This window comes from Miniopterus natalensis, chromosome 4 (genome assembly GCF_054644295.1).
Source record: "Miniopterus natalensis isolate mMinNat1 chromosome 4, mMinNat1.hap1, whole genome shotgun sequence".
NCBI lineage: Eukaryota > Metazoa > Chordata > Mammalia > Chiroptera > Miniopteridae > Miniopterus > Miniopterus natalensis.
Genome location: NC_142084.1, coordinates 60,930,691 through 60,954,461, shown reverse-complemented (window position 1 = coordinate 60,954,461; position 23,771 = coordinate 60,930,691). Strand labels below are relative to the sequence as shown.

At 54.2% G+C, this 23,771-nt stretch overlaps 2 protein-coding genes across 2 annotated transcripts; one reads left to right on the top strand and one right to left on the bottom strand.

The window, feature by feature from the left end:
• Positions 1–40: 40 nt before the first annotated feature.
• Positions 41–7,319, bottom strand: MADCAM1 (mucosal vascular addressin cell adhesion molecule 1). The gene is made up of 6 exons (XM_016214845.2): positions 7,114–7,319; positions 4,484–4,571; positions 3,867–4,139; positions 3,111–3,434; positions 1,334–1,705; positions 41–352 (listed from the first exon to the last, which is right to left on the bottom strand). The coding sequence occupies exons 2-6, from the start codon at positions 4,542–4,544 to the stop codon at positions 243–245; spliced, it is 1,140 nt and encodes a 379-aa protein (XP_016070331.1). The 5' UTR covers positions 4,545–4,571; positions 7,114–7,319; the 3' UTR covers positions 41–242.
• An 11,031-nt stretch (positions 7,320–18,350) lies between these two features.
• Positions 18,351–22,887, top strand: CIMAP1D (CIMAP1 family member D). Its single transcript, XM_016214838.2, has 4 exons — positions 18,351–18,477; positions 19,093–19,200; positions 21,157–21,270; positions 22,352–22,887. Exons 1-4 carry the CDS (start codon positions 18,351–18,353, stop codon positions 22,885–22,887), a joined length of 885 nt encoding a protein of 294 aa, XP_016070324.1.
• Positions 22,888–23,771: the final 884 nt, after the last annotated feature.

The window sequence follows — 23,771 nt, the reverse complement described above, 5'->3', positions numbered from 1 at the left end:
TTCTTGAACCACAACAGAAACCATTGAGGGCAGACCGCATGCTCTTTATTCTCCAGTTGCAGGGCAGCTCCCCAGGGGTCCCACAGACGGGAAACCCAGCCAGCTGGGGAGCCTAGATGCTCTGGCCACCGGGTGAAGGACCCTCGGTCGGCCCTCATGCTGCCCAGAACCCTGCAGCCCTCCAGTCACGACTGAGTTGAAGGAAAGGCAGGCTACTTCAGAGGCGCTGGTGGGCCTGGTGGTCAGCCGGCGGGCTTGCAGCGTTTCCACAGGCGATAGGTGAGGAAGGTCAGGAGGAGCAGCCCTAGCACCAAGCTGGCCATCCACAGGGCTTCAGACATTGGTGGGGAGCCTGGAGACAGAAGTATCAGGAGCCTGAACACCGCTTTGTAGGTTGTAGGGATACGCCCAGCAGAAACTGCCAGGGGCTTCCAAATTTACCAAGCTCCCTAAAACTTAACAAAGGACTTAATGACTTAGAACAGCGATTTTCAACTTTTTTCATCTCATGGCACACATAAACTAATTACTAAAAATCTGTGGCACACCAAAAAAATACGTTTTTTGCCGATCTGACAAAAAAATAGGTATAATTTTGATTCATTCACGTGGGACGGCTATTGTTGTGCTGGCTGTTGTCATTTTTTAATTGACAATATAAGGAAAAAGAGGTCAGTGCCCCTGACTAAATAGGTATTGCATGTTTTAAAAATTCTTGCAGCACCCCGGTTGAAAATCACTGGCTTAGAATGTCTTTTGAAACATATAAAAAGCACTGGAATATCCAAAGGACTTAGGAGTGAATGTTTTGAAAGGTATGTAGGACCTTATAGTCAGAAGTGGGCTGTCCAGGGAGGCAGCCACTCGCATGTCTATACTTGAAATGTGGCTTGTCTGGGTGGAGAAGTGCTTGCTGTCAGTGTAAAATACACATTGTAAGAACATAAAATATCTCATTCATACCTTTTTACAGATTACATGTTGGAGTGATATTTGAGATATATTGGGTTCAGTAAAATATATTAGCTAATTTTTACTTTTTTCTGAATGTGGCTACTAGAAAATTTGAAATGACCTAAGTGGTTGTATTCTATTCTTATTCTACAGGCTGTTGTAGTCTATAAAGTTCAGTTTCACTGCTGTGAAATCTATGTAGTCCCTGAAATTTATCGTTACTGCCATGTCAGGCAACTGTAATCTTATGTGTCAAGGAAGCCCACTGGACAGTTGGGGAAACTGAGGCTGGACAGGGCACCTCCTTGTCTAAGGTCTTTATGCAAGACTTTCTCCCTCCTAGGCTCCCCCAGTGCCCTCCCCAGCCCGCCAAACTCACAGATTTCTGGGAGGAGGTACAGACTGGCCGTCTGGCCCCCTGGGTCCATTCGACACTGGAACCAGCCCTCTGGGTTGCATCCAGCCCACAGCACGCTCAGCCAAGCCTGGGCGCCGTCCTCCCACCTTTTGTAAGCTGCCAGATCATTGGGTGCCTGGATCCAATGCACAGCTATGCCAGGGCCACAGGCTGCTTCACACAGCAGCTCCAGACCCCCTGGTGCTGGCAACTGGTGAATCTCAGGGCTGCAGGGCCTGGTGGAGCTGTTCCCAGGCTTGGGGCCAGGACTTCTGGGGCTGTGGGTGGAGTCCTGCTCCAGGGTGGCCTCTGGGGAGGTTGTGACAGGGGGTTCCCGGGAGGTCAGGCTGTAAACTGGAAAAAAGGACAGCCATTTTTCTCCCTCCTGCCCCAGTCCCCTTTCTTGCCTCAGTCTCTCCATCTGGACTATGAGATTGAGCCAGAACTGCTCCAAGCCCCGCCTTTGGCCACTTGGGTGAATTGCAACATACACCAGTGGGTAGGAGTGGGGTTGGTCTGTTGTGGTCCTCCCTACCCTGAGGGAACTTCTGAATCTCTTTGTCTCGCTTTCCTCAACTATAAAGCAGGTGAGAGCCCATCACCTAGGCCCACACATGTGCCCAGAGGGTAGGGTCCATGAGCACTGGATTTTATTATTATGGGACCAGGAAGTGGAGAGAGGGGAGGGTGTATCTAACACAAACTGAGCACCTACTGTGTGCCAGGGCCCATGTTAAATGTTATCATTTGGCACATATTTATTGTGTATCTGCTATGTGCTGGGCACCATAATAACAGTTTTTCATTCATTTATAGTCTGTCTATTTAACACCTATGCTCCAGGTACTGTTTTAGCCACTGGGAACACAACCATGAACAAGACAACACAGTCCTATCTTGGTGAAGCCAAGAGCAGGGGAGAAAGATAATGGGAAAAACAAAACAAAACATATAGGATGTCAGATGTTATTAAAAGGTGTCAAGAAACATTCAACAGGAGAAAAAGGGCGTGTGTGTGTGTGTGTAAAAATGTACATGTGTGAGGTGTAAGGGGAGGGCAGGGGAAGCCTCACTGGGAAAGTGACCTGAGGGAGGTGAGTGAGAAGAAATCTGGGGGAAGAGCATTCCCAGTGGAGGGCACAGTACATGCAAAGACCCTGAGGCTGGACCCTGTCTGTTGGTGGAACAGTGAGGTCTCTGTGGCTGGAGCAGGATGAGTGAGGGGGAGGAGAGGGAGGAAGTGAGGGCAGGGAGATGATGGGATAGGTCATACAGGGCCTGGGGGGCCCCAGGGAGGACTTAGCCTTTTATTTGGAGGGAGGTGGGAGCCGGGAAGGGCTGTCTGTGAGCAGAAGGGGCAGGGGCAGACTCAGGTGCTCACAGGCGCCCTCTGGTGGCTGCTACCAAGAGGACAGACTGTGGAAATGAGGGTAGGAGCCAAGGACTAAGTGGGAGGGCAGAGCTGGTACCAGAGCACAGGGCTCTGGCACAGGGTAGGTGCTCAGTAAATTTGTTGGATGGGTGGATAAACAAATGATTGACAAGTATCACTCTGACTGCCACCAGGGGCAGACTGAAGATGGAATGCAATTTTCCCACCTGCCTAGGTACTTGGACCCTCTAGATGGGGACCAGAACCAGGATTCTAGAAGAGCCGCTGAACCCCAATCATCAAAGCTCGTGGGAGCTGGGTGGCGTGACTTCGCCCACTTCCTGGGGGACACTAAGTCACAGGGAAGTCAGGACCCTGCAGACTTACCTGGAATGGGCTGTCGGTGGCTCAGCTCCAAGCCCGGCAGCTTCATGGTCGCCTGGCAGTGGAGGGTAGCTGGGGCAGGTGTCCCCAGGGGGGGTAACAACCAGCGCTCTGTCACTCGGAACAGCAGGTCCTCATCCTCCTGGGGCTCCTCCTCCTCATCCCGGCCCAGGACCTGCACCCCCTCCAGTTCCTGGTCCCCCAGGAGCAGGGACAAGGAGAAGGCATCAGGGTTGGCAGGCGTGATGTTGTGGGCAGTGCAAGCCAACTCTTGGTCCTGCCCGGCCACCAGGGCCACTGGGGAGACAGTCAGCTGGTTCGGGAAGGCTGTGTAGGGAGGGTTGGAGGGGGGTGGGCTGAGCCCAGAGCGTCAAGACTGGGCCCTGAGGAGGGGGATGAGGGTAGACCAAGCAGGGAGTGGGGACTGCTGGTGCACAGGGACAGGGAAGACCCAGCGGTCACACCCTGCGTGGCTAGAATGTAAAAAAGGTGCTGGAGAGAGGTCCAGAGCAGAAAGGGCAGGAGGGTCAGGTATGGGAGGGTGGACTGGGGGTGAGGGGGTGAAGGCTGGGAGGCTTAGAGGGGGGATGTGGAGAAGACAAAGTGGATTGTAGAGCAGAAGCAGGCTTTGAGCTGGGGCAGGGTGGGCAATCCGGGAAGGCTCCCAGGCAGAGGTGGCACAGGAACAGAGATAAAGCAGGGCTGCTGGGTGGGCCTGGCTGTGCAAAGGTGGCTAGAAGAGGAGGGGCGGGGGCTCACCGAACACGAGGAGTCGCACTCTGTGATGGTACGTGTGGTTCCCGCAGGAGCCCACACATACACGGGTCCCCGCAGCAGACAAGGAGGCGTTGTGCACAGAGAGGACACTGCTGCCGGCACTCGACTGCACAGCACCCAGGCTAGTGTCCAGGCCTCGCCACTGCACCGAGGCAGCCCTGGGGCCCGTGCAAGCCAGGCGGCAGGTGAGCTGCCTCGACCCGCCCATGGCCACCGCCACCACCGGCCCGCGGGGCTCCACCTCCAGGGGCCCACCTGAGGGCAGACTGCGCTAAATACCGTCCTGTCCCCAACTCGGGCCCCCAGCCTCAGACCCCAGCCCTGAGCCCCCTCTCTGCCTGAGCCCTCAAACCTCTCAACCCTGTCTCCTCCAAGGCGGTCCCCTGTAGGATCCCCCACCACCCTCCCTGAACCTCCCCCACCGCCCTTCATGGAGCCCACCCCACATCCACCCCCTTCTCTTTCCTAAGCCCCCTCCCCTTTTTAGAACTCCCTTTAAAAAAATTCGTAACACCCTCCTCTTCCGAACTCCCTCCACATCCGATCCCCTCTATTAAGCCTAAGCCTCCTCTCCTCTCAGATCGCCTTCCCCTGCTCACCGCTGCCTTGCTGGAGGAGCCCCATGAAAAGGGGGAGCAGGAAGGCTAGGCCGCGTTCCATGCTGGGCCGCTTGCTCTGGCCACGGCCCTGGAGAAAAGTGGCTTAAATAGTGGTGCCTCGAGTTCCTTCCTGCTGCCTCACGACCCTGCTTCTCTGCCCCCTCCTTCAGCTGTTCCGAGGGGTTTTCCCGAGGGGGTTTCCCACCCTGACCCCCGACCCTGCAGGCGACAGAAAGGCTGGGGCTGGGGGCCAAAGGGGGGCGGAGGTCACAACACATGAAGCGGGAAGGTCTGGGCCAAGTCCAGGTCTCACTTTTAGGGACGGAAAGATTAGAAGATGGGGCCAGAGGAAAGTTACAGTTGAGGTCAAGTGAATGGAAAACCGAAGGAGGCCCAGGATTGGCGCCACCCGCGCGTGCCCAGTCGCCGGGTCTCCTTGGCCAAGTCTCGGCCTTCACTGCCCTGAGCAGCCTGCGGGGTCAGTGGAGAGCAGTGGCCTTATAGCTCCTGCGTGGGGTGCTGGGGGGGGAGGGTTCCTGGGGGGTGAAGGTCTTTCACGATGGAACCTCCTAGGGGAGAGGGTCCTTTAGGGTGGTGGGGACTCCTGGGGTGAGGGAGCGCAGGCCCACCTGTGCTTGGGACAGGTCACGACCTACCTCTGAGCATATCTCCCCTTTGTCAAGGGGCAGGCTGGTGGAAGCCTGGGAGCCCCTGGCATGGGGGTGCCTCCATACTCTGTTCCACAGGGAGACTTGGGTCTGGAGTCCACAGGAAAGGCCTGGGAAGGGACCCTGGCCACGCTTCCCATCACAGCAGTCATCAGCCAGTCCTGAGAACCTCATCTTCCCAACTCCGGAATCCTCCACCCTTTGCTCCATGCCCCTCAGCCTAGTTCCCATTTTCCGGACTGCCCTTCCCAGCCAATCACCACTCAGTGCCCAGAGCTGTTTTAGAAACAACTTCCTGAGCACACAGACACCCCAGGGCTTCCTAAGGCATAAAACCTTCTCCCTGCTGGCCAGCGCCCTTCGGGATCAGACAGTTTCAAGGCCTTTGCATGGCTGTGTCCTCACCCTGCTCAGTCTCTGCCCAAATGTTGCCATCTTAGAGTCTTCCCCAACCACCTTCCCACAGCTCTCTCCTCTATCTCACTTAATCCAGGTGTGCTTTCCTCGCAGCCCTCAACTCCCCTGTACTGGGGGTCTCTTGTCTGACATGGCCCCCTCTGACCCCAGACCCCATCACAGCAGGCATACAGGAAGAAAGGAACGGAGGCATCCTGGTTTGTCTTGAACCAAACTCAAGGTGTGGTCTGTGTCTGTTTCCCTTGGGCAGCCAGGAGATGGGATTTCTAAGCACCACTGCACTGCCTGTGTCTCCTCAGCCTCTTATCGGGGGCAGAAACTGAGGCCCAAGAGGAGGGGCTGGGAGCAGAGGGGATAAACTGAGGCTCGGAAGGACTGGGAGCATAAGAGGGAAACTGAGGCCTCAAGAGGAAAGGGTACATGTGTGCGAACTCAGACTCCACCTTCCTGCCGCCCCCCCCCCCCCCTGCCTGGTGCCGGGAAAGGCCACACAGGAAGGTAGACTCCCAAGTTTCGGTCCTTCCCAGCCCAGAGGCGTGGGCCCTTCTCGGGAAGCTGGGCCCTTAACCCCAGCTGGGGGCAGCTGGCCTGGTGAATGGGCCTCTTCCCAGCCCTGACTCCACTTCCTGCTGCCCTGGTAGCTGAGGCCCTTTGCAGAGTCTGACCCAGCTCTCGGTCCTGCCTTCCCCACTGCTGTCTCTCCCAGGCTCCCAGATCTGAGCTCTATCTGTGTGATGGGTGAATCTCCGCATTCAGACTCACACCGCTGTAAGAGAGCACTGAGGAGAACCCCATGATCTGGGGGGGAGGTGGTCAGTGCCACCACCCTGAGGACAGGTGGGCCGAATAGATGAAGAAGGTTCTCGGCAGAGGTAGAGCCTAGGAAAAGGGAAAAGAAGGGCGTAGAGAGAGAGAGAGGAAGGGGGAGAAGAGAGGGATGGAGCAGAAGTCTGGGTGGACCCCAGGGAGGGGTGAGGGGGAACCCCTGGAAGCCTGAGGACAGCAATAGCTGGGGACTGAACCGATTTCACACCTGCATCTGGGACATGTGGTCTTGTTCCTGGAACACTGAGTCCATGGGAGCCGCCTGGTTTGGGGCTGAGTTCCTTGCCCAATTCTCCCTCCCCCCAACCCTTGGCCTGGGCTTCCTGCAGAAACTGCCCTCAGATCCCCCTTCCTGGCATTGTCCCCACCAGGGAGGAAGTCCTCACAGGGCCTCTACAGGAAGTCTTCTTGGGACAGAGGGTCCCAGCCCCCTCTCCAAGACCCAACATCCTGGCCTCCATGGCCCCACAACAACACTGGTGCTCTGCAGGGGATTCAGGCCAAGGAAGGTGTCCAGGAGAGGGAGCCCTAAAGATGCCTGTTCCCTCCAGGAACATCCTTCCCACCAGTCTGGGCAAGCTCCCCTCACTGGCACCACTGGCCAGTTGGGGGCCTTGAGGCTTTTTCTTTGGGAGTGGGCTACAGCTGTGAGATCAGGGCTGGGTCATTTGGGATGCCTGCCCGGTCCCCCACCCAGCTGTGGTGCTGAGGACACCAAACCTGAAATGTCAGCCCAAATCCTGCTCCTTGGGATCACTCCATGTTTTGGTGGTTCTCAGGGATGGTGGAAGCTTGGGCAGGTCTGTTTAATAAGTAACCACAGAGAAGGCTCTAGAGTGGGAAGGGCTGTTTCAGTCCACCAGGTCTTCCAACCCCTGCTGGCCCCTGAGCTAAGCTAAGAGGGCATGGCAGGAGGGGTGATACCCAGGGCACCAGGCTGAGGGGTCAGGACCCCAAATAACTAACCCAGAATGCCTGTGAAGACAACATTGCTTGGTGAATCTGTTTGTGAAGCTGAACCCAAGTTTGGCAAAACAGGTGGTGGTAGGTGGCTGTCCTATGGCTGTCAGAGCTGGGGTCTGTATGCTGTTCAGCTCCTCAGGCCATCTGGAGACCTGAGATTTAAGTCATTAGGAGTGTCAAGGGGAGCAGACGCTTTGAGTGGTGACATCTGGGTTCAGACTGTATGGAAGTACGTAGAAGCTCCCCAGGGACTGCAGCTGGTCCCCCACCCGGTAAGGAGGGCTCAGGTGAGCAACTCCAAGGGAGACAGACAGGTGAGAGTGGGGAGAGCTTTGAGGGTGTTCAGGCCACTCACCTGCCCCACAGGGCCGGGAGGGACATCTTGGTGAGAGCAGATTTGTGGGTGCTGGCTCCATCACCCTGAGGCAGGAGGACCTGAGCAGGAGGTGGTGGGGCTGAGGGCCCTAGAAACTTGACCCCTGACTTCAGGCCCTGTGGCTACCTCAGGCCATGCTGTCATTTAGCAGCAGCTCCTTGCTGATGGTGCCCTGGCTGGGGGACTGGTGGGCTCAGTGGCTCAGGGACCCACCACTGGGCTTCTTGTGGGTATTGGGTCACATGGCCAGGTGATTATGCTAGGAGATGAAAGGAGTTTGAGGCTCTGGGAGCTGGTACAGAAGAGAAAGAGTGGCCTGAATGTGGTCTACTTTTGAAAGAGTGGGTGGTGGTGATGAATTCAAATAGAAGGATTTGGCATGGGCACCAGAGCTGGCTTTGGGCCCGCTGTGTGCAAGTTCCTGCCCCAGACCAGCTGGTTGCACCCTGGATGATCCACCCCAGCAGAGACCAGCCAGGTAGGTTACACAACAAACTTAGGGGAGGGCAGAGCTACCAGCCACTCTCTGCTACTGACCACCTGAAATGTAAATTTTTTTGAAAAATACATTTTTATTTTATTATGTATATATATATATTTAGAGAGAGAAAGGGAGATGGAGGGAGAGAGAGAAGCATCAATGTGAGAGAGAAACATGGATCAGTTGCCTCCCAGATGCACCCTGACTGGAGATGGAACCTGAAATCTGGGTATGTGCCCTGACAAGGAATTGAGCCAGTGACCTTTCTGCGCATAGGATGATGCTTAACCAATTGAGCCACACCAGTCAAGGATGTAATTTTAAATTTCAACTTAAAAAAAGATACTTAACTCAGTTATAGGAAGACTTTAGTCAGGGAAACAGTCCTCAATGGAAACTGAAAGTGCCCTACAGGGAGACAGAGGTAAAGCTTATTTATATAAATAAGAATTCCAGCCCATTCCTGATTGGTCAGTTCTCAGAAAAAGCACTGTATGGAAGAGTTGGAATGAAACCCTCCGATTGGTCAGTAAAGATGCAAATGAGGATATAGTTGCTCAGCTCCAATTGGATGGGGAACATCTCAGTCCTATTGGTCAAATTTCGATCCTAGGAGTTCTCTTATAAAAGCGACTCTGTGGCAGGAGCACAGTGCAGGAGGCCCAGCCTAGTCTGAGGCCTTTCTCTGATATACAGCTTGGCTGAAAGGTCCCTACAAACAATGGCTTCTAGACTCTGGTTATGAAATTGGGTCCAATAAGGATTCCTTCTTGGCAGGTATAATCTGCTCAGGGTCAACATGGGTTAAATAAAGTACATTTTATTTTATATTTTATTTATGCCACCCATTTCTTTTTGTGTTTTCAACATGGCTGCTGGAGAGTTTAAGTGATACCTGCAGCTCAAATTCCATTTCTGGCAGACAGGGGGCTCTGGCCCCAGGCTGGGTCTGTGGCCTGTCTGGAGCACCCAGTAGAGTCTTTGGTCAGTGGTGAGCTTCCCTCTCCACCTCACCTCAGGCTGAGATCTGGGAACCCCTGCTGTTTTAAAGGGTTGGGCCAGTGGTTCTCACCTGGGGATAATTCTGTCCACTCCACACCCTGGTAGACACTGGATGATGTTTGGGGACATCGGTGGTTGTCAAGATTGGGGGTGCTCCTGCCATCAAGTGGGTGGGGGCCAAAGGTGCTGCTCTACACCCCACAGTGCTCTGAGAATAGTCAGGTCCCAATGCCAGCAGTGCTGGGACTGTCAGAGGTTGGGAAACCTTGGGCGGGAGAGGCCGCTCCTGGAGGACTTGGGAGAATTAGGAGTGCCTGACTGTCAGGGGGAGGCGCTGTGGGGTCACCATCAGAGCCCAGACCAGAGCCGATTAGGGAGGTTCTCTGCCCAAGGTGCTTCTTTCAGGAGCGGTGTGTGCACCTGGAACACGAGAGGGGCCAGGGGGCTGGGCAGGAAGGGAGCCTGGCAGCCAGGTCTGGGTGATGACCTGGGGCCACTTTCAAAGAAGGGTCAGGGTGGAGTTGAGGGAGGTCTCCAGGGAGGGTGGGGAACCGGGGTTGCAGGACTGTGCCTGGCTGGCTGGGGCAGGGGTCTGGGTGGACCAGACCCCTGGGTTTGGGGGTCTTGAGTAGGAAATGGAGCCAGGGTTCATCTTCCAAGGCAGTTGCTGAGAATCTTAGCTGGTCCAGATGGGCTGTGAGTGCCCAGCACCATCAGGGCAGCTGCGGGGGGTCCGGTGTGGGGCGGGCACTCGGGTACTCACCACACTGCCATCCTTGGGGACGATCTTCTTGGCCAGGTGGACGTTGCGGTTCATCCGCTGCTGCTTCTCGCTAGTCCTGGTGCCCCGGCCGCCGCCCCCGGCTCGGCCCGGCCCTGCCCTGTGGGCGCCCGTATTCTGCAGCCCGGAGCCGCGGGGGGGGGGGGGGGGGGGGGGGGGACGACGACTACGACACACTGTGGGTCTGGCTCGGACCCGGCCAGCAACTACCCGCCAGACTCAGTCGGGCCCCGCTGCTGTCGCCGCTAAGGCCCCCCCCCCCCCCCCCATCCCGGGCAGCTCCTGCGCCCTCCTGGCCTCCGCCAGAGGAAACCCTGGTCGCACAGCTCCGGGAAGGGGCTTCAGGAGCTGCGCGCCCCCAGCCTCCCGGACTTTCCTCCCTCCCTCGCTCCCTCCCTCCCTCGCTCCCTCCCTCCCTCTCTCTCTCTCTCTCCCCTTTCCTTTTACGTCGTGCTTCTTTAAACCAACTTCCCGTCCCCCAATTCCCTGGCTGCAGCGCATCGTCTAGGACCAGGGACAGGGGTAAGTCCTGTTGTCCTGGGGCAGGTCAAGGGGATGGCACTGCACCTCCCAACCCAGGCGGCAGCAGGCGCTCAGTGCGCTGAAGGAGCGCCTAAAGGAAGAGCCCTGGGACCTGAGTCAGAGGCCATGGCGTTTCTGCTCTGTCAGGCCCCAGGGCTGGGATCAGGACACCAGGAGCTGCCTGGGCATCTCGAGTTGCTATGGGGCTGGGATGATGATGAGGGTCGTGTTGCTTGGATGGAGTCATGTTGCTAAGGCATCCAGGGTCTCATTGCCTGGCCAAGGGTCAAGTGCTAGGGAATAGCCACTGTTAGCTAAGGGTGAAAGGATGTTTCTGGGAACTGACATAATGGTGCTAGAGACCAGGGTGATTTTGTCAGGATGGTCCTGCTTTGTATGAGCAATTGCTGTGGACAAGGGTCACTCATTAATTCAACAAATATTTATTTTAAATGTCTTATTTATTGATTTTTAGAGAGAGGAAGGGAGAGAGAAGCATCAGTTTGCTGTTTCACTTATTTATGCATTCATTGGTTGATTCTTGTATGTGCCCTGACCAGGGATCGAATCCTCAACCTTGGCATATAGGCATGATGCTCTAACCAACTGAGCTACCCGGCCAGGGCCAACAAATATTTATTGAGTGCCTACTAATTGCCAAGCATTGTTCTAGGTGCTAGGGTGACAGCAGAGAGCAAGGTGGGCAGACCCCTGTCCCAGGAGCTTACATTCTAATGGGACCCAGGGTAACCACAAACATTAAGCATAATAAACAGGCAGTTGTCTGCCTATAAATGTTGAATGACTGGCTCTTCAAGGCCATAAGCCCTGCTTTGTAGTAGGTCCTAATTCTTGCGGTGTTGGTACTCCCATCACAGCTGATTTCAAGCTACCAACAGGACATCAGCCAGCTCACAAAGCTGCACATTTTACAGCTCTGACAAACTCCAGCCCACCATTGTCAACCGGTGAATACACTACGTTAGCTGGCGATAAGTGCTGTGGGACAAAGAAAATGTGAGGTGGAAGGGGGATTGGGAATATGCAACTGGGGCAAGTTGTAAAATCAAGTTGGGTGAAGAGGAAGATTTGTTCAGACCAAGAGGTTTGAGCAATGACTTGAAGGAAGTGAAGAGAATTAGCAAGCGTCTGTGGGAAAGGATGCACCAGGTGGAAGGCACAGTGAGTCCGAAGGCCCTGAGGCCAGAGCTACCTGGTGCTCTTTTTTTTTTTTTAATTCTCACCTGAGGATATGTTTCTCTTGATTCTAGAGAGATGGAGAGGGAGAGAGAGAGAGAGAAACATTGATGATGTGAGGCAGAGACATTAATCGGTTGCTTCTTGAATGCACCACAAGGGGGATCAAACCTGCAACCTCGGTATGTGCCCTGACCTGAAATCAAACCTGAGACACTTGGTGCACAGGACCATGCTCCAGCCACCTGAGCCACACTGGCCAGGGCTACCTGGCGTGCTTTTAAAAAGCAAGTGGGGCCTGGCCTACGTGTCTCAGCAGATGAGCTTCGACCCATGATGCAGGAAATCGCTGTTCGATTCCTGGTCAGGGCACATGCCTGGGTTGCGGTCTCGATCCCCAGTAGGGGGAGTGCAGGAGGCAGCCGATCAATGACTCTCTCATCATTGATGTTTCTATCTCTCTCTCCCTCTCCCTTCCTCTCTCTGAAATCAATAAAGACATATTAAAAAAAAAGATTGTGAAGTTGCTAATAAAGTTTAAAAAAAAAAAGCAAGTGGCTGCCTCTTTCCAACTGGTGCTAAGCCATGGGCATCTCTCGGGACAACAGGCACAAGCACCTCAAAACCAGGGGCAAGAGAAAGCCCTACCACAAGAAACGAAATATGAGCTGGGACACCTTGCTGTTGACACTAAGATCTTCCTCTACTGAAAACACACAGACTGCACGCAGGAAGGCTACAATACCTACAAGAAGGACCCTAATAAAGAACTGCTTCATGCTCACTGACAGCACACCCTACCGACTGCAGTACAAGTCCTACTGTGCACTGTGCCTGGGCCACAAGAAGGGGGCCTAGCTGACTCCTGAGGAGGAAAAACAGCAAAGAAAATTAAGAAGAAATATAATGAAAGGGAAAAGAATTCCAAAATCAGCAGTCTTTTAGAGGAGCAGTTCCAGCAGTGCAAGCTTCTTGCATGCTTTGCTCCAAGACCAGGCCAGTGTGGCCATGCAGAGGGCTATGCGTTGCAGGGTAAGAAGCTCAAGTTCTAGCTGAAGAAAATCAAGGCCCAGAAAGTCAAATAAATTCCCCTCCCTCCTATCTTAGGTCATAGGGGCTTATTGTTCAAAAAAAAAAAAAAAAAAAAGGCAAGGGGGGCTGTTACCGGAGGGATGGATAAAGCCAGAGAGGAGAAAGGACCTGGTTGGGTAGGACTTTGTGGGCTTCAGGAAAGCCTGCTGGGACCCCTCTCCAGTCCCCCTGTCCTCTGAATGTGAACCCCTTTTCCCTCTGAACCTCAGTGTCCTCATCTGTAAAATGGAGACTTGGCTGGCATGCAGCAAGGTACCCAATAGAACAGAGAGCTGGTTCGGCCCCTGTGCAGAGCCAGCTTTTTCTGGGATAGGGGAGCGGGGGGAGGCTGGCAGGTTCTCTGCGTTCTAGTCCTCTGGGAAGAACAAGGCTTCCTTGTTAAAGTCCCCACGGAAAAGGGGGCAGGCAGCCACCGAGGCGCGTGAGTCTGAGTCAGGGGACTGGCCACTGGACAAAGGACAATTTCGAGGCACTGGGAAGGTGGGAAGTGACATCAAGAGTGAGCTGACACTAGAAGGGGTGGCAGCCCCTGTGAACACCTGGCCTGCCGCTTCCTGTATACCAAGGACAGATAACAACAGGTCATCCAATAAACTCAGCCTCCGGGAGGTGTGCTCTTACTTGCAGCCCCAAATGATTTTTAGAAAAGGGTGGTGAAAACTCAGACCAGCAGTAGCAATAATGTTGATGAGAGCTGCCCTGCACTCCTTTCTTCAACAGGTATTTGTTGTGCGCCTGCTGTGGGCAAGTTATGTTCTGGACCCTCAGGACACAAGGGGTAGAGCTCCTGCCTCATCCTGTGCATCTACGTGCCTGTGTACTGCATGGAGGAACATGGAGAAATGGGTAATGAACAGCTAAAGAAATCAACAGCCATTTTGACTCTCCCCTTCCTCTTACACCAGACCGCGCCCCTTCTCTGCCCCAAATCCTCCATGGCTCCCACCTCACTTGGGATAAAAGGCCACATGGCCAGAAGCCGAGAGTGACTTCCAAACAACAGCCAGCAAGAAGGGGGCCCCCAGTCCTATAACAGCATGGAAATAAACCCTGTGATAACCTGAGGGAGCTGAGAGTGGACCCTTCCCCAGTCCAGCCTCCTGACAAGGCCCAGTGCTGCCAACACCATCAATGCAGCCTGAGCAGAGAACCCAGCTCTGCAACCCGAAAACTGTAAGATAATAAATGCATATGTTGTTTTAAGCCACTGCTTTTGGGGAAACTTGTTATGAAGCATAGACAACTAGCCAGTCCTACATGGCTGGCTGCCTACCAGTGTCCACATGCATCTCCCACCAGAGCCCCAAACTCAATTCCAAAACTGAACTCTGGATCTTCTCCTAAAACCTGCCCCTTCTGCGTCTTTCCCCTCCTCCTTACAGTGGCTCCATCCTCCAGGTTCTCAGGGCCAAATCCTGGAGGAGGCCTCAATACACCTGGTTCCCTCAAACTCCACACTAAATCTACTGCTCACCTATGGTTCCAGTTTAAAAATACAGCAAGAACCCACCTGTTTATCACCCCCATCCTCCACCTGCACTTGGGTGGAGCCCACCATCCTTCCCCACTGTTCTCCCTCATCCCCTCACCCCGTCACCAAAACTCTACGCCTGTCCCCTCTTCCCTCTCCCCCAACCTCCCCCACTATCCCCCTGGACCAGCGCAGTCCCCCTCCACCGGGTTTTCCTGCACCGTCACGGCCTGTTTTCCCAGAGGCCACCAGATGGCGCCTGTGAGCACCTGAGTCAGGTTTGACCCTCGGAACCCACAGCCCATCCTCCCGGCAGCAGCCACCACCAGAGGGCGGAATGGCCCATGTCCTCAGGATAATAGCCCATGTCCTCCCGCTCCTAGGGGACCCCTGCCTGACTTGCCCTGCCATCTCCTTGCCCTCACTTTCTCTCTCTCACCCCCTCACTCATTCCGTTCCAGCCACATGGGCCTTCTTGCTGTTCCTCCAATATGCCAGGCACCACTTCAGCCTCAGGGACTTTGACATTCTGTGCTAAGACCTCTGCTTAGCCTGCCCTTTCTCCAGACCTCCCCCTGGCTCCCTCCTCACCTCCTTCAGGTCTCTTCTCCAACGCCACTTTTTCAGCGAGGCTTCCCCTGACCACCCATTTCAAACTGCAAACTCCCTGCACCTCCAATTCCTCCTTGCCCTTGATCTTTTGTCGTGGCACTACTTGCCTTCTAAAGTAACGTGAAACTCACTTATTTGCCTCTCTCGACAAATAGGTGAGGAAGGGAGTTTATGTGTTTTGTTCATACCTGTTTCCCCAGCACCTCCCAGTGCCTGGGCACAGTGGGAAAACAGATAAATGCTGGCTGAATTAGTAACTAGGATAAGGCTATAATTCAGGAGCATCGACTGTATTGATCCTTCAGAATCCTGAGGCCCAGGGACGTGATGTTCTTCACCTGGAGCCTCACATTTTCACTCCCAATCCAGGTTCCTTTTTTTTCCACCCCCGATTTGTTCTCTTCTCTGTCAGTGAGTCAGATTGGATTAAGCATGGCTTGTTTGCATGTGCTTTAAATGAAACAGCAGCTCACTTACATGTCATTTACTTGGCAGCTGGGGAAGAGCTCTGAGCTGAACATGAGACTGAGAGAAGCGGTGCCATCGGTGGGGAACCTGAGGACTAAAGTGGGGCTGATCTCCATCTGGTGAGGTGGCCTGGCCCTGAGGTCCTCAAAACTGTCCTCCACAGACTCAGGTGGCTCTGCTCCCCCTCCCCATGTTAGCTCTTGGTTCCTTCCCAAGTTACAATGGAGAAACTGAGGCAGTCAGGCCAAGTCTCAGGTGAACCCTGGAAGGGGTTGCAGTTCATGTCACAGTAGGAAACTGAGGCAGTTGGGGCTGAGTTCGGGCTGGAACCAATGTCTCCAGTGGTCTGCACTCCATGGCTGGCTGATGTAGCCTGGGTTGGGTTTGGGGAACCATCTCCAGAGGGATATTTGTATTTTCTGTGCCTTGCTGACCTCAGTGGTGGGGTCCCTGGGCTCCTGCACTTCTGCCTAGTCTTGGTCAATGGGAGGCTCTAACTGGCAGGACGAGAGAGAGAGGTTGGTGTATTTGTCCACCATCTCCCTCCTCAGTGCCCAGTTCTGTCCACAGCTCTGGAATTTCTGCTGCTTTTGGAAAAAAAATCAAATGGCTCAACCAATGTTGGGGGCCCACAGGTGACTGAAGGTGAAGCCAACTGTGGGCTCATTTGTTGGTCAAGGCATCCAGGTGGATAGAGGGCAGGTGCAGGCCCTGAGGTGGGACTGTCTTAGTGGTTCAAGAAGTAGCAAGCCAGCTGATGCGGTGGGAGTGGAGGAGTGAGGGCTGAGGGGTGGAGGTGAAGGCAGAGGGGACAAGAGAGACTTGTGTGACAGTGAGAGCTTGGCTTTTATTCTTAAGGCTACAGGACTCTACCATGGATTCTGAGCACTCCCAGAAAGCTGAGCTTGGGTTAGAACTGAGAAGAAGCCCTTGACCTTGACCTTTGATTAAATTCTGAGTCAGTCTTGGTTTCATGTCTCAGCTCTGCTGATGAGTTACTGAGGGACCTGCACGTGTTATTTCCACCTTCCGAGCCTCAGTTTCCCCATCTGTAACCACAGCGCCCCCCTCAGTGAGATGCTGTGATAATGAAATATGATGCACATAGGGAGTGTGCATGTGGGCCGTGTGATCACTCTCACGTGAGGGTCTGCAGTGACGAGCTTCTTGTATTCCTGACATTGGTGATTTGTGTCCTTCCACTTGTCCCCTTGATCAGTCTGGCTAGAGGTTTAGTTGATTCTTTTAAAGAAACAGCTTTTTTTTTTGGGGGGGGGCTGTTAATTCTTTCTACAGCTTCCTATTTCATGCATTTCTGCTGTTACATTTTTTATCCCCTTCCTGCCACTTACTCTTTTTTTAACATTTTTTAAAATTGATTTTTTTTTTTTTTTTAGAGTAAGGGAGAGCGAGCAAGAGAGAGAAGCCTTGATGTGAGAAAGAAACATTAATCGATTGTCCCTTGCATTTGCCCCAACCGGGGATCGAACCTGCAACCTGAACATGTGCCCTGACCGGGAATTGAACCTGCCACCCTTTGGTGTATGGGCGACGCTCCAGCCAACTGAGCCACACTGGCCAGGACCTTTTTCTAACTTTTTAAGGTGGAACCTTTGGTCATTGATTTTTAAGATCTTTCTTTTTTTCTAATACAAGCCTTTAAGACTTGTTTTATAATCTTTTACATAGACTCTAACATTTTGATTAAAAAGTTAAAAAATTACAGAATGTATTAAAATTACATTGCAGAGTGAACTGTATGGTATGTGAATTAGAACTCAATAAAGCTGTTAAAAAATTACAGTGCAAAAATTACAGCCCGACAATACAGCTGCAAACAAGGGTGCCATGGAAGAGACAGGATTGAATTCTGTTCAGCCAAGTTTTCCTGAGCCCCGTTTTGCAGCCTGACACAGGGATGTTACTCTAGATTAACTCTAGATTGGGCTGGAGTAAATCCCTATTGGCTTCTGGGAGGCAGTGGCTGTTCTGGTGGACCGCACTGACTCCTCACCATCTTCGCTCCTGCCCCAGAGCCTTTGCACAGCCATTTCCATATCTTCTTCTCTTACCTTCTCAATGCAGTGACCTCTCATCCTGCCCTAACTAGCACTCAGCGGCCCTCTTGGACTCCTGGCCCTGCTCTGTGTTTTACAACACATTTAACACCTTGTAATATCCTATGCTCATCTATTACTTTATTATTTATTTTCTCTTTCTCCTCCCAAGAACATTACCTCCCTTACTGTCTGTCCTGTTGTGTCCCCACTAACCCAAACAGAACCTAGTACATTAAGTGCTTATTGGAGGAAGGGAGGGAGGGAGGGAGGAAAGGAGGGAGGGAGGGAGGGAGGGAGGGAGGGAGGGAGGGAGGGAGGGAGGGAGGGAAGAAGGAAGGAAGGAAGGAAGGAAGGAAGGAAGGAAGGAAGGAAGGAAGGAAGGAAGGAAGGAAGGAAAGAAGGAAGGAAGGAAGGCTTCTTGTCCCAGAGTGGCAAACTTGCTGTATGACCTTGGGCTGCACCTCAGTTTCCCCAGCTGTAGAAATAGGGCCATGCAGCCCATGACCTCACCAGTCCCTCCTGCTACAAGGCTGTGGGTGTTGTTTGTGGCTCCAGCTCCCCCGGGGCCTGCTCTGGCCCCAGCAGCCCAGCTCTACCGTCTCCCAGGGGACCCGCTCTGCTGACATCGGATTCTTTCCTGGACTGTCCAGCCATCTGGCCGACACTCGATCCCAGCCCCACTTCCAGGCCAGCGTCTGCCGACTAGCCCGCTTGGGCCAGGGCCCCAAGACTCCCTGCTGAAGGACAAGGGGCCGTCTGTGCGATCCCTGGGAGGGTGTGGTGAGGCCAGGGCTCTGCCAACAAGGCAGAAGCCTCGAGGACTGGGGACGGTGCTGGAACCTGCGGCCCAGAGCCACTGCAGCCGAGGAGACAGCATCAAGTGTGGGGGCACTGCCCAGCCCTGTGCTCCCTGCAGCCCACCCCTGCTCACCATGGGGACCCTCAGCTGCGACCCTGCTCCGCGGCTGACCACAGCGTCCCTGGGTCGGCAGGCCACAGAGTGCCAGATTCCAGAGACCGGCCTGAGGAAGACCTGTGGGATGGCCACCTTGGAGAACGGTATATGCAGGCCATGGAGGAGGGGGGCTGTGGTGGTGGGACCCTTTCTGGGAGCCTCTAAGGAGTCCCTGCCCTTCCGAAAACCTGTTTTCTGTCCAGTAGGATGGGTGTGAACAGTGATGTTCGACTGTGACGTTCACTGTAGGATCTCAGTTATGGTCCTGGCCAGTGACTCAGTTTCCCTATCTGTAACAAAACACCTGGGGTCGGGCTCCATGGCTGGGTTTCCTGGCTCTTGCAGCACTGACATTCTTGCAGAGGCTACCAAACATTGCAACTGGACACTATCTCTGTGTCTGGGCCTCAGTTTTCCCACCTGTGACAGTGTATGTCTGTCTGTGCCTCAGTTTCCCCACCTGTAACAACTTGTTTCTATGTCTAGACCTTAGTTATCCCATCCCCTGTGCCCATAGGCAGGAGGAGGCTGTTGGCTCTGCAGCCCCTCCCCCTATGATTTTTGCTTGACTCACAATGCTTGTTTGCTGCAGACAGCTCCTGCTCCCCTACCCTGCCATGGAGGGTGGCTGGGTGTGGGCTTAGGGGCTGAGCCTTGGGCTCCACACCGTGTTTCAGGGGACCTAGGCCCAGGCTGTGACCTAAGGGCTTTGGTTGCAGGCTCCGGGCCGGGCTTATATGCCCTGCCATCCACCGTTGGCTATATCAACCATGACTGCACCAGGGTGGCCAGTCCTGCCTACTCGCTGCTCCGGAGGCCCAGCGAGGGTAAGGCCTGCCGGTGGGCAGGGACGTGGGGGTGGGAGAGGGGGCTCTGGGAGGCCTCCTGAACCTCCAGCCTCCCCCTAGGGAGCATTTTCTCACTTGATAGATCCAGGCCTTAGTGAGTGAGACAGGAATCTGGATGGGTCACTCAGCCCCTGGCTTGCTGTGTGACCTCAGGAAGCAGCTGGTCCTGTGTCCTTATGGAGGAAGAGAGTGGAAGGGGTATTATGGTGGTTGGGACCTGCATTGGCCTTCTTCTGCACTTAGTACATTTCTTGCCACTTGACTGCTCTGTACCTCAGTTTCCTCCTCTGTAAACAATGACAATACACTCCTTACACAGTTGTCAGGATTAAAGAAACATTAGGTGCCTGGAGATGTTCGGTAATTGAAGGTTAAATGCTTAAAAGTAGCTACAACGCTCGATATCTGGTCAGTGCTCAGAAAAGAGGGCTTGGAGAGTGAGTGCCAGCTTCAGTTTGCCCATCAACAAGCCAGGGGGCTCTCCAGGCCTCTCTTATCTCCTGGCATATGGTGAGGGTAGAATGAAAATTCTTTGTTGTTTAGACAGGCAGGGTGGCTAGTAGGCTGTGGGGCTTGCCTGGTCGACCTCCGTGACGTCCACTTTTCTCCTGGCGAGAGTGTGTGAGGGAGCACCAAGTGCAGGGACGCGGGTGGCCCCAGCTGTCCATTCCATCAGTGGTATTATCACCATTCATTCAGCAAGCTTGTGCTCTTCATATCAATGCCCACAAACTCCACCAGCCCGTTTTCTAGAGCTGCTCTGAGGTCCCAAGTAGGCCAGGGTCAGGCCCAGAAGGGTCCCGAGTGGAGACTTTGATTTGCGTGGGTGGAAGCTTGTTGGGAGGGGGCAGCTGGCAGAGACATCTTCAGAATCAGCAAAAATCTCAAACCAAATGGAAGAGAACTCAGGAAGTGGAGAAGGGCCCAGAGGGCAAGTGCGGGATTCAGTGTTACATCTGTCACCAGGAAGGTTAAGAACTTAGCCTGTGACTCAGAGCAACCTGCATTCCCGGCTCTAACTCTAATTGAAGGACACACCTGGAGAATCAGGGTAGGGGGTGGTTAGTGTAGACTTTGCTGAATGCTCAGGGACTCCTTGGAGGGGGAGGCATGGGATCTGGGCTTTGTAGGATGAGTAGGAGTTCACTGGAGGCCCTAGGAGAAGAAGGGGACTCCAGGCAGAGCTTGCAGCTTAGGCAAAGGCTTGGAGTTGGGAAATGGGATGAGTTGGGATATGCTCATTTGCCATGAATGTGCTTTATACGTGTGCATGGTTCAGTCAGGTGTGTGCATGTCCATGTCCATATGTAAACCAATTAATACTTTACATTAACCTACTATACATTTATATCTGGATGTGCTTATGAATAGTAGTAATGGCAATCACAGCCATTGGTCCCAATTACTAAGTGCCAGGCACCGACCACCCGTCCCATGATGGTCTCACTTTTCAAGCTTCTCATCCTACTACTGAGGAAAAGGCTTTGACAGGCCCAAAGGCACAGCTCATAGAGGACTTGCTGGGATTTAAATGTGACTTAGAGCCCCTCCCTTAAGCTTGTCACATGACAACAAGCCCAGGCACTAAAAGGACCCTCCTCAGACCCTTAGTCAGAGCCTAGTTACTCTCACTTTACGTACAATTCTAACCAACCCATGCGCTGGTTTCTCTAGAGCTGCTCCCCTAGCTCATGGCAGAGGAGAGGCTGAGGGGTTCATCAGGAGGGCATAGAAATGCTCATCAAGACAAAGTCAAAGCAGAGATCCAGGTCCCGGGTCAGGGCAAGCAGACCTGAGTAGGCTGAGGTCCCTGCTCTCCAAGATGGGGTTGTGGGTGTCTGGAGGGTAGAAGAGCCTCAGGGCTAATCAGGAGTACTGAGTGGGGGTAGTGGGGCCATCAGAAGTGCACTCAGGACCCTGGGCTCCTCTCCCCAGCATCTCCACAGGACACCAGCCCTGGGCCAGTCTACTTCCTGGACCCCAAAGTCACCCGGTTTGGCCGAAGCTGCACCCCTGCCTACTCCATGCAGGGTAGGGGCAAGTCTCGGGGTGAGTATATGACCTGTGCTACCCCATTGGGACCCTGTCCCTTCGGGGTCTCAGTGACTGTCCTGCCTCTGTCTTCTTCTTCCCCTCCTATCCCCAAGTTCTTAGAACTTCAGTGTTTTTGGTATGATGAAATCCAAGATCTCAGAAGAGGGGCTGGGGGCCCTAGGAGAGCCTGGATGAGTGAAGTGAGCCAAGGTGATAGTGACCCTGTGCACACATGGTGCCACGAGGGCAGCTGGGGCTCATCCTCAGCATTAGGAGACAACGGTGCAGTGGGGGCTGTGGCAAGTGTTTCACAGGCTGTGAAGAGCTTACTTTCCCCTAAAGTGCCTGATTTCATCACCTGACTCGTCTCCCATCCACCTGCTCTTTCATCTTCTCATCTATCACCCATCTACTCATCACCCCCTGATTCATCCACCCGCCTGCCCACCTATCTTCTCATCAGCCTACCCACCCACCCACCTGCTCATCTCCAATCCATCCATAGATCCATTCGATGATCCATCCATCCAGGATCCATCTATTGATCCATCTTTGTAGTCATGGATCCACTCATCAACTCATCCACTTCTCACCCAGCCACTCGCTACCCACCCTCTACTCACTCACCCTCTCAAACGTGTATTAAGCCAACTGCGGGGAGTCAAAGTAGCTTTGACATGTCCTTGCTTTTTGTGAGACCTCAGAATGGTGGAATTAGACTTATGCGGGGACTATCCCACTTCAGTGTGGCCACGTGTAAAGAGAGGGGAAGAACCAGGCCAGGGGACCCCTGGGAGGGCTGTGGCCAAGGCAGCTGGGAGGAGGGACTTTGGGGCTCTGGAAGGATGAGAGGCTTCCTGAGAGGTGGGAATGGGAAACAGAGGCTTGCCTGGCAGAGGGTTAAGCTTGGGCAAAGGCCTGGAAGCTTGAAAGAGAACAGACTGTGTGGCAAGTTAGGGAAGGGGGAGAAGTAACTCGGGGCTTCTTTAGAAGTGCTGCGAGCTCCAGGATGCACGTGGGCAATGGGGAGCCATGCAAAGTCTTTGATCAGGTGAGCACTCTGTCCATTGCCAAACCTCCTGTCCCATTTTCACAGGTCTGGAGGTGACACCCGGCCCCGGGGCCTACAGTCCAGAGAAGGTGGCCCCTGTGCGCCAGAGGACCGCCCCGGCCTTCACCCTGGGCTCCCGTCTGCGTCCACCACCCCTGGACACCTCAGCCCCCGCCCCCAATGCCTACACCCTGCCCTCTCTCTGGGGTGCCCAGATCTTCATTAAGCCCAGTAGCCCCAGCTACACGGTGGTGGGCCGCACACCCCCTGCCCGCCCCCCGCAGGACCCCACTGAGATACCAGGCCCAGGCCAGTATGACAGCCCAGACCCCAATGCGTACCGTCAGCGCCCGCCTGCCTTCACCATGCTGGGGCGGCCCCGTGCCCCACAACCTCCAGATGAGACACCCGGCCCTGGCACCCACAGCCCTGAGCGGGTCACTGTGAACAAAGCCAGGGCCCCGGCATTCACCATGGGCATCCGACACTCCAAACGGGCCACCACCATGGCCCCGGACACAGCACCCTTCCGCCTTTGGGGGACAGAATGCAGGCCATGTCTCAGCTTTCCTACACCCTGAAGTGGGGTTTGGGCAGGCCCCTCCTGGGCCTGGCTTGGGCTGAGGTGGGACAGCTCGGAGAAGCTGGGGGAGGGGGAGGAACCTCTTTCCTTCCACTTTTCTGAACTGTCTGAGGTTCTTCTAGGCCACCTGCTTCCTCCAGTCCCTGGGGCCTGTGACCCCATGGCCTTGTGCAGGGTGAGCCTCCTTCCAACGCCCCAGTTTCTTCTCTCCTGGTCATGCCAGGCAAAGCAAGTCCAGGCGGAGAAAGAGACACCCCTGGCCCTCCCCAGTGGCTGGCCGGAGACGGAGCTTCCTGTGTCCTAGAACTTGGTGTCCGCACTGCTAGGGCCTGGGTCCCCAACACAGCTCAGGTTTCTGCCAAACTTGGGCTCTAACCTGTTTCTCATGGAAGCACAGCTTCCTGCCCTGGTCCCAGCCCAAAATCAGGCTGGAAGCAGTCCTGATGCCCTCCCCTCTCCCCATCCCACCCTCTAGCTGCTTGCCAATAAATCTCTGTGGCACCAAGAGCTGTCAGCAGCACACACTCAGGTTCATTTAACTCAGGGTCTGTTTACATCACAGAGGATCTGAAACACTGCTCTGAACATCCAGATCCCCAACTCTGTAGCACGTTGGGGTCTGGATGGGACCAGAGAAGGAATCCAGAGCTGGGGAAGCCCAGTGGTGGAGCCAGAGCTTGGAGCGGGGGCAGCCAGGTAGGCTTCTTGGAAGAAGGGACATTGAAGCTGGGTTTTGAAGAATGTATAGGAGTTTGATATATTCTACAATGTTCCAGATGTTGATAAAGATCATTTAAGTGTCACAGCAACTCAGGAGTTAGGTGATGTTTACTGAGAGGAGATCGGGCTTCAGAGACCGGATACTTGCCTAAGGGCACACTA

Bases quoted from the DNA above. Each gene is read 5' to 3' on its own strand.
- MADCAM1 (XM_016214845.2), bottom strand. From the start codon at position 4,544: ATGGAACGCGGCCTAGCCTTCCTGCTCCCCCTTTTCATGGGGCTCCTC. The intron at 1,706-3,110 runs GTAAGTCTGCAG...CCTTTTTTCCAG, and splicing joins CCACCGACAGCCCATTCCAG to TTTACAGCCTGACCTCCCGG. The intron at 353-1,333 runs GTGAGTTTGGCG...TTCTGTCTCCAG, and splicing joins GTACCTCCTCCCAGAAATCT to GCTCCCCACCAATGTCTGAA.
- CIMAP1D (XM_016214838.2), top strand. From the start codon at position 18,351: ATGGGGACCCTCAGCTGCGACCCTGCTCCGCGGCTGACCACAGCGTCC. The intron at 19,201-21,156 runs GTAAGGCCTGCC...TCCTCTCCCCAG, and splicing joins GCTCCGGAGGCCCAGCGAGG to CATCTCCACAGGACACCAGC. The intron at 21,271-22,351 runs GTGAGTATATGA...CCATTTTCACAG, and splicing joins GGGTAGGGGCAAGTCTCGGG to GTCTGGAGGTGACACCCGGC.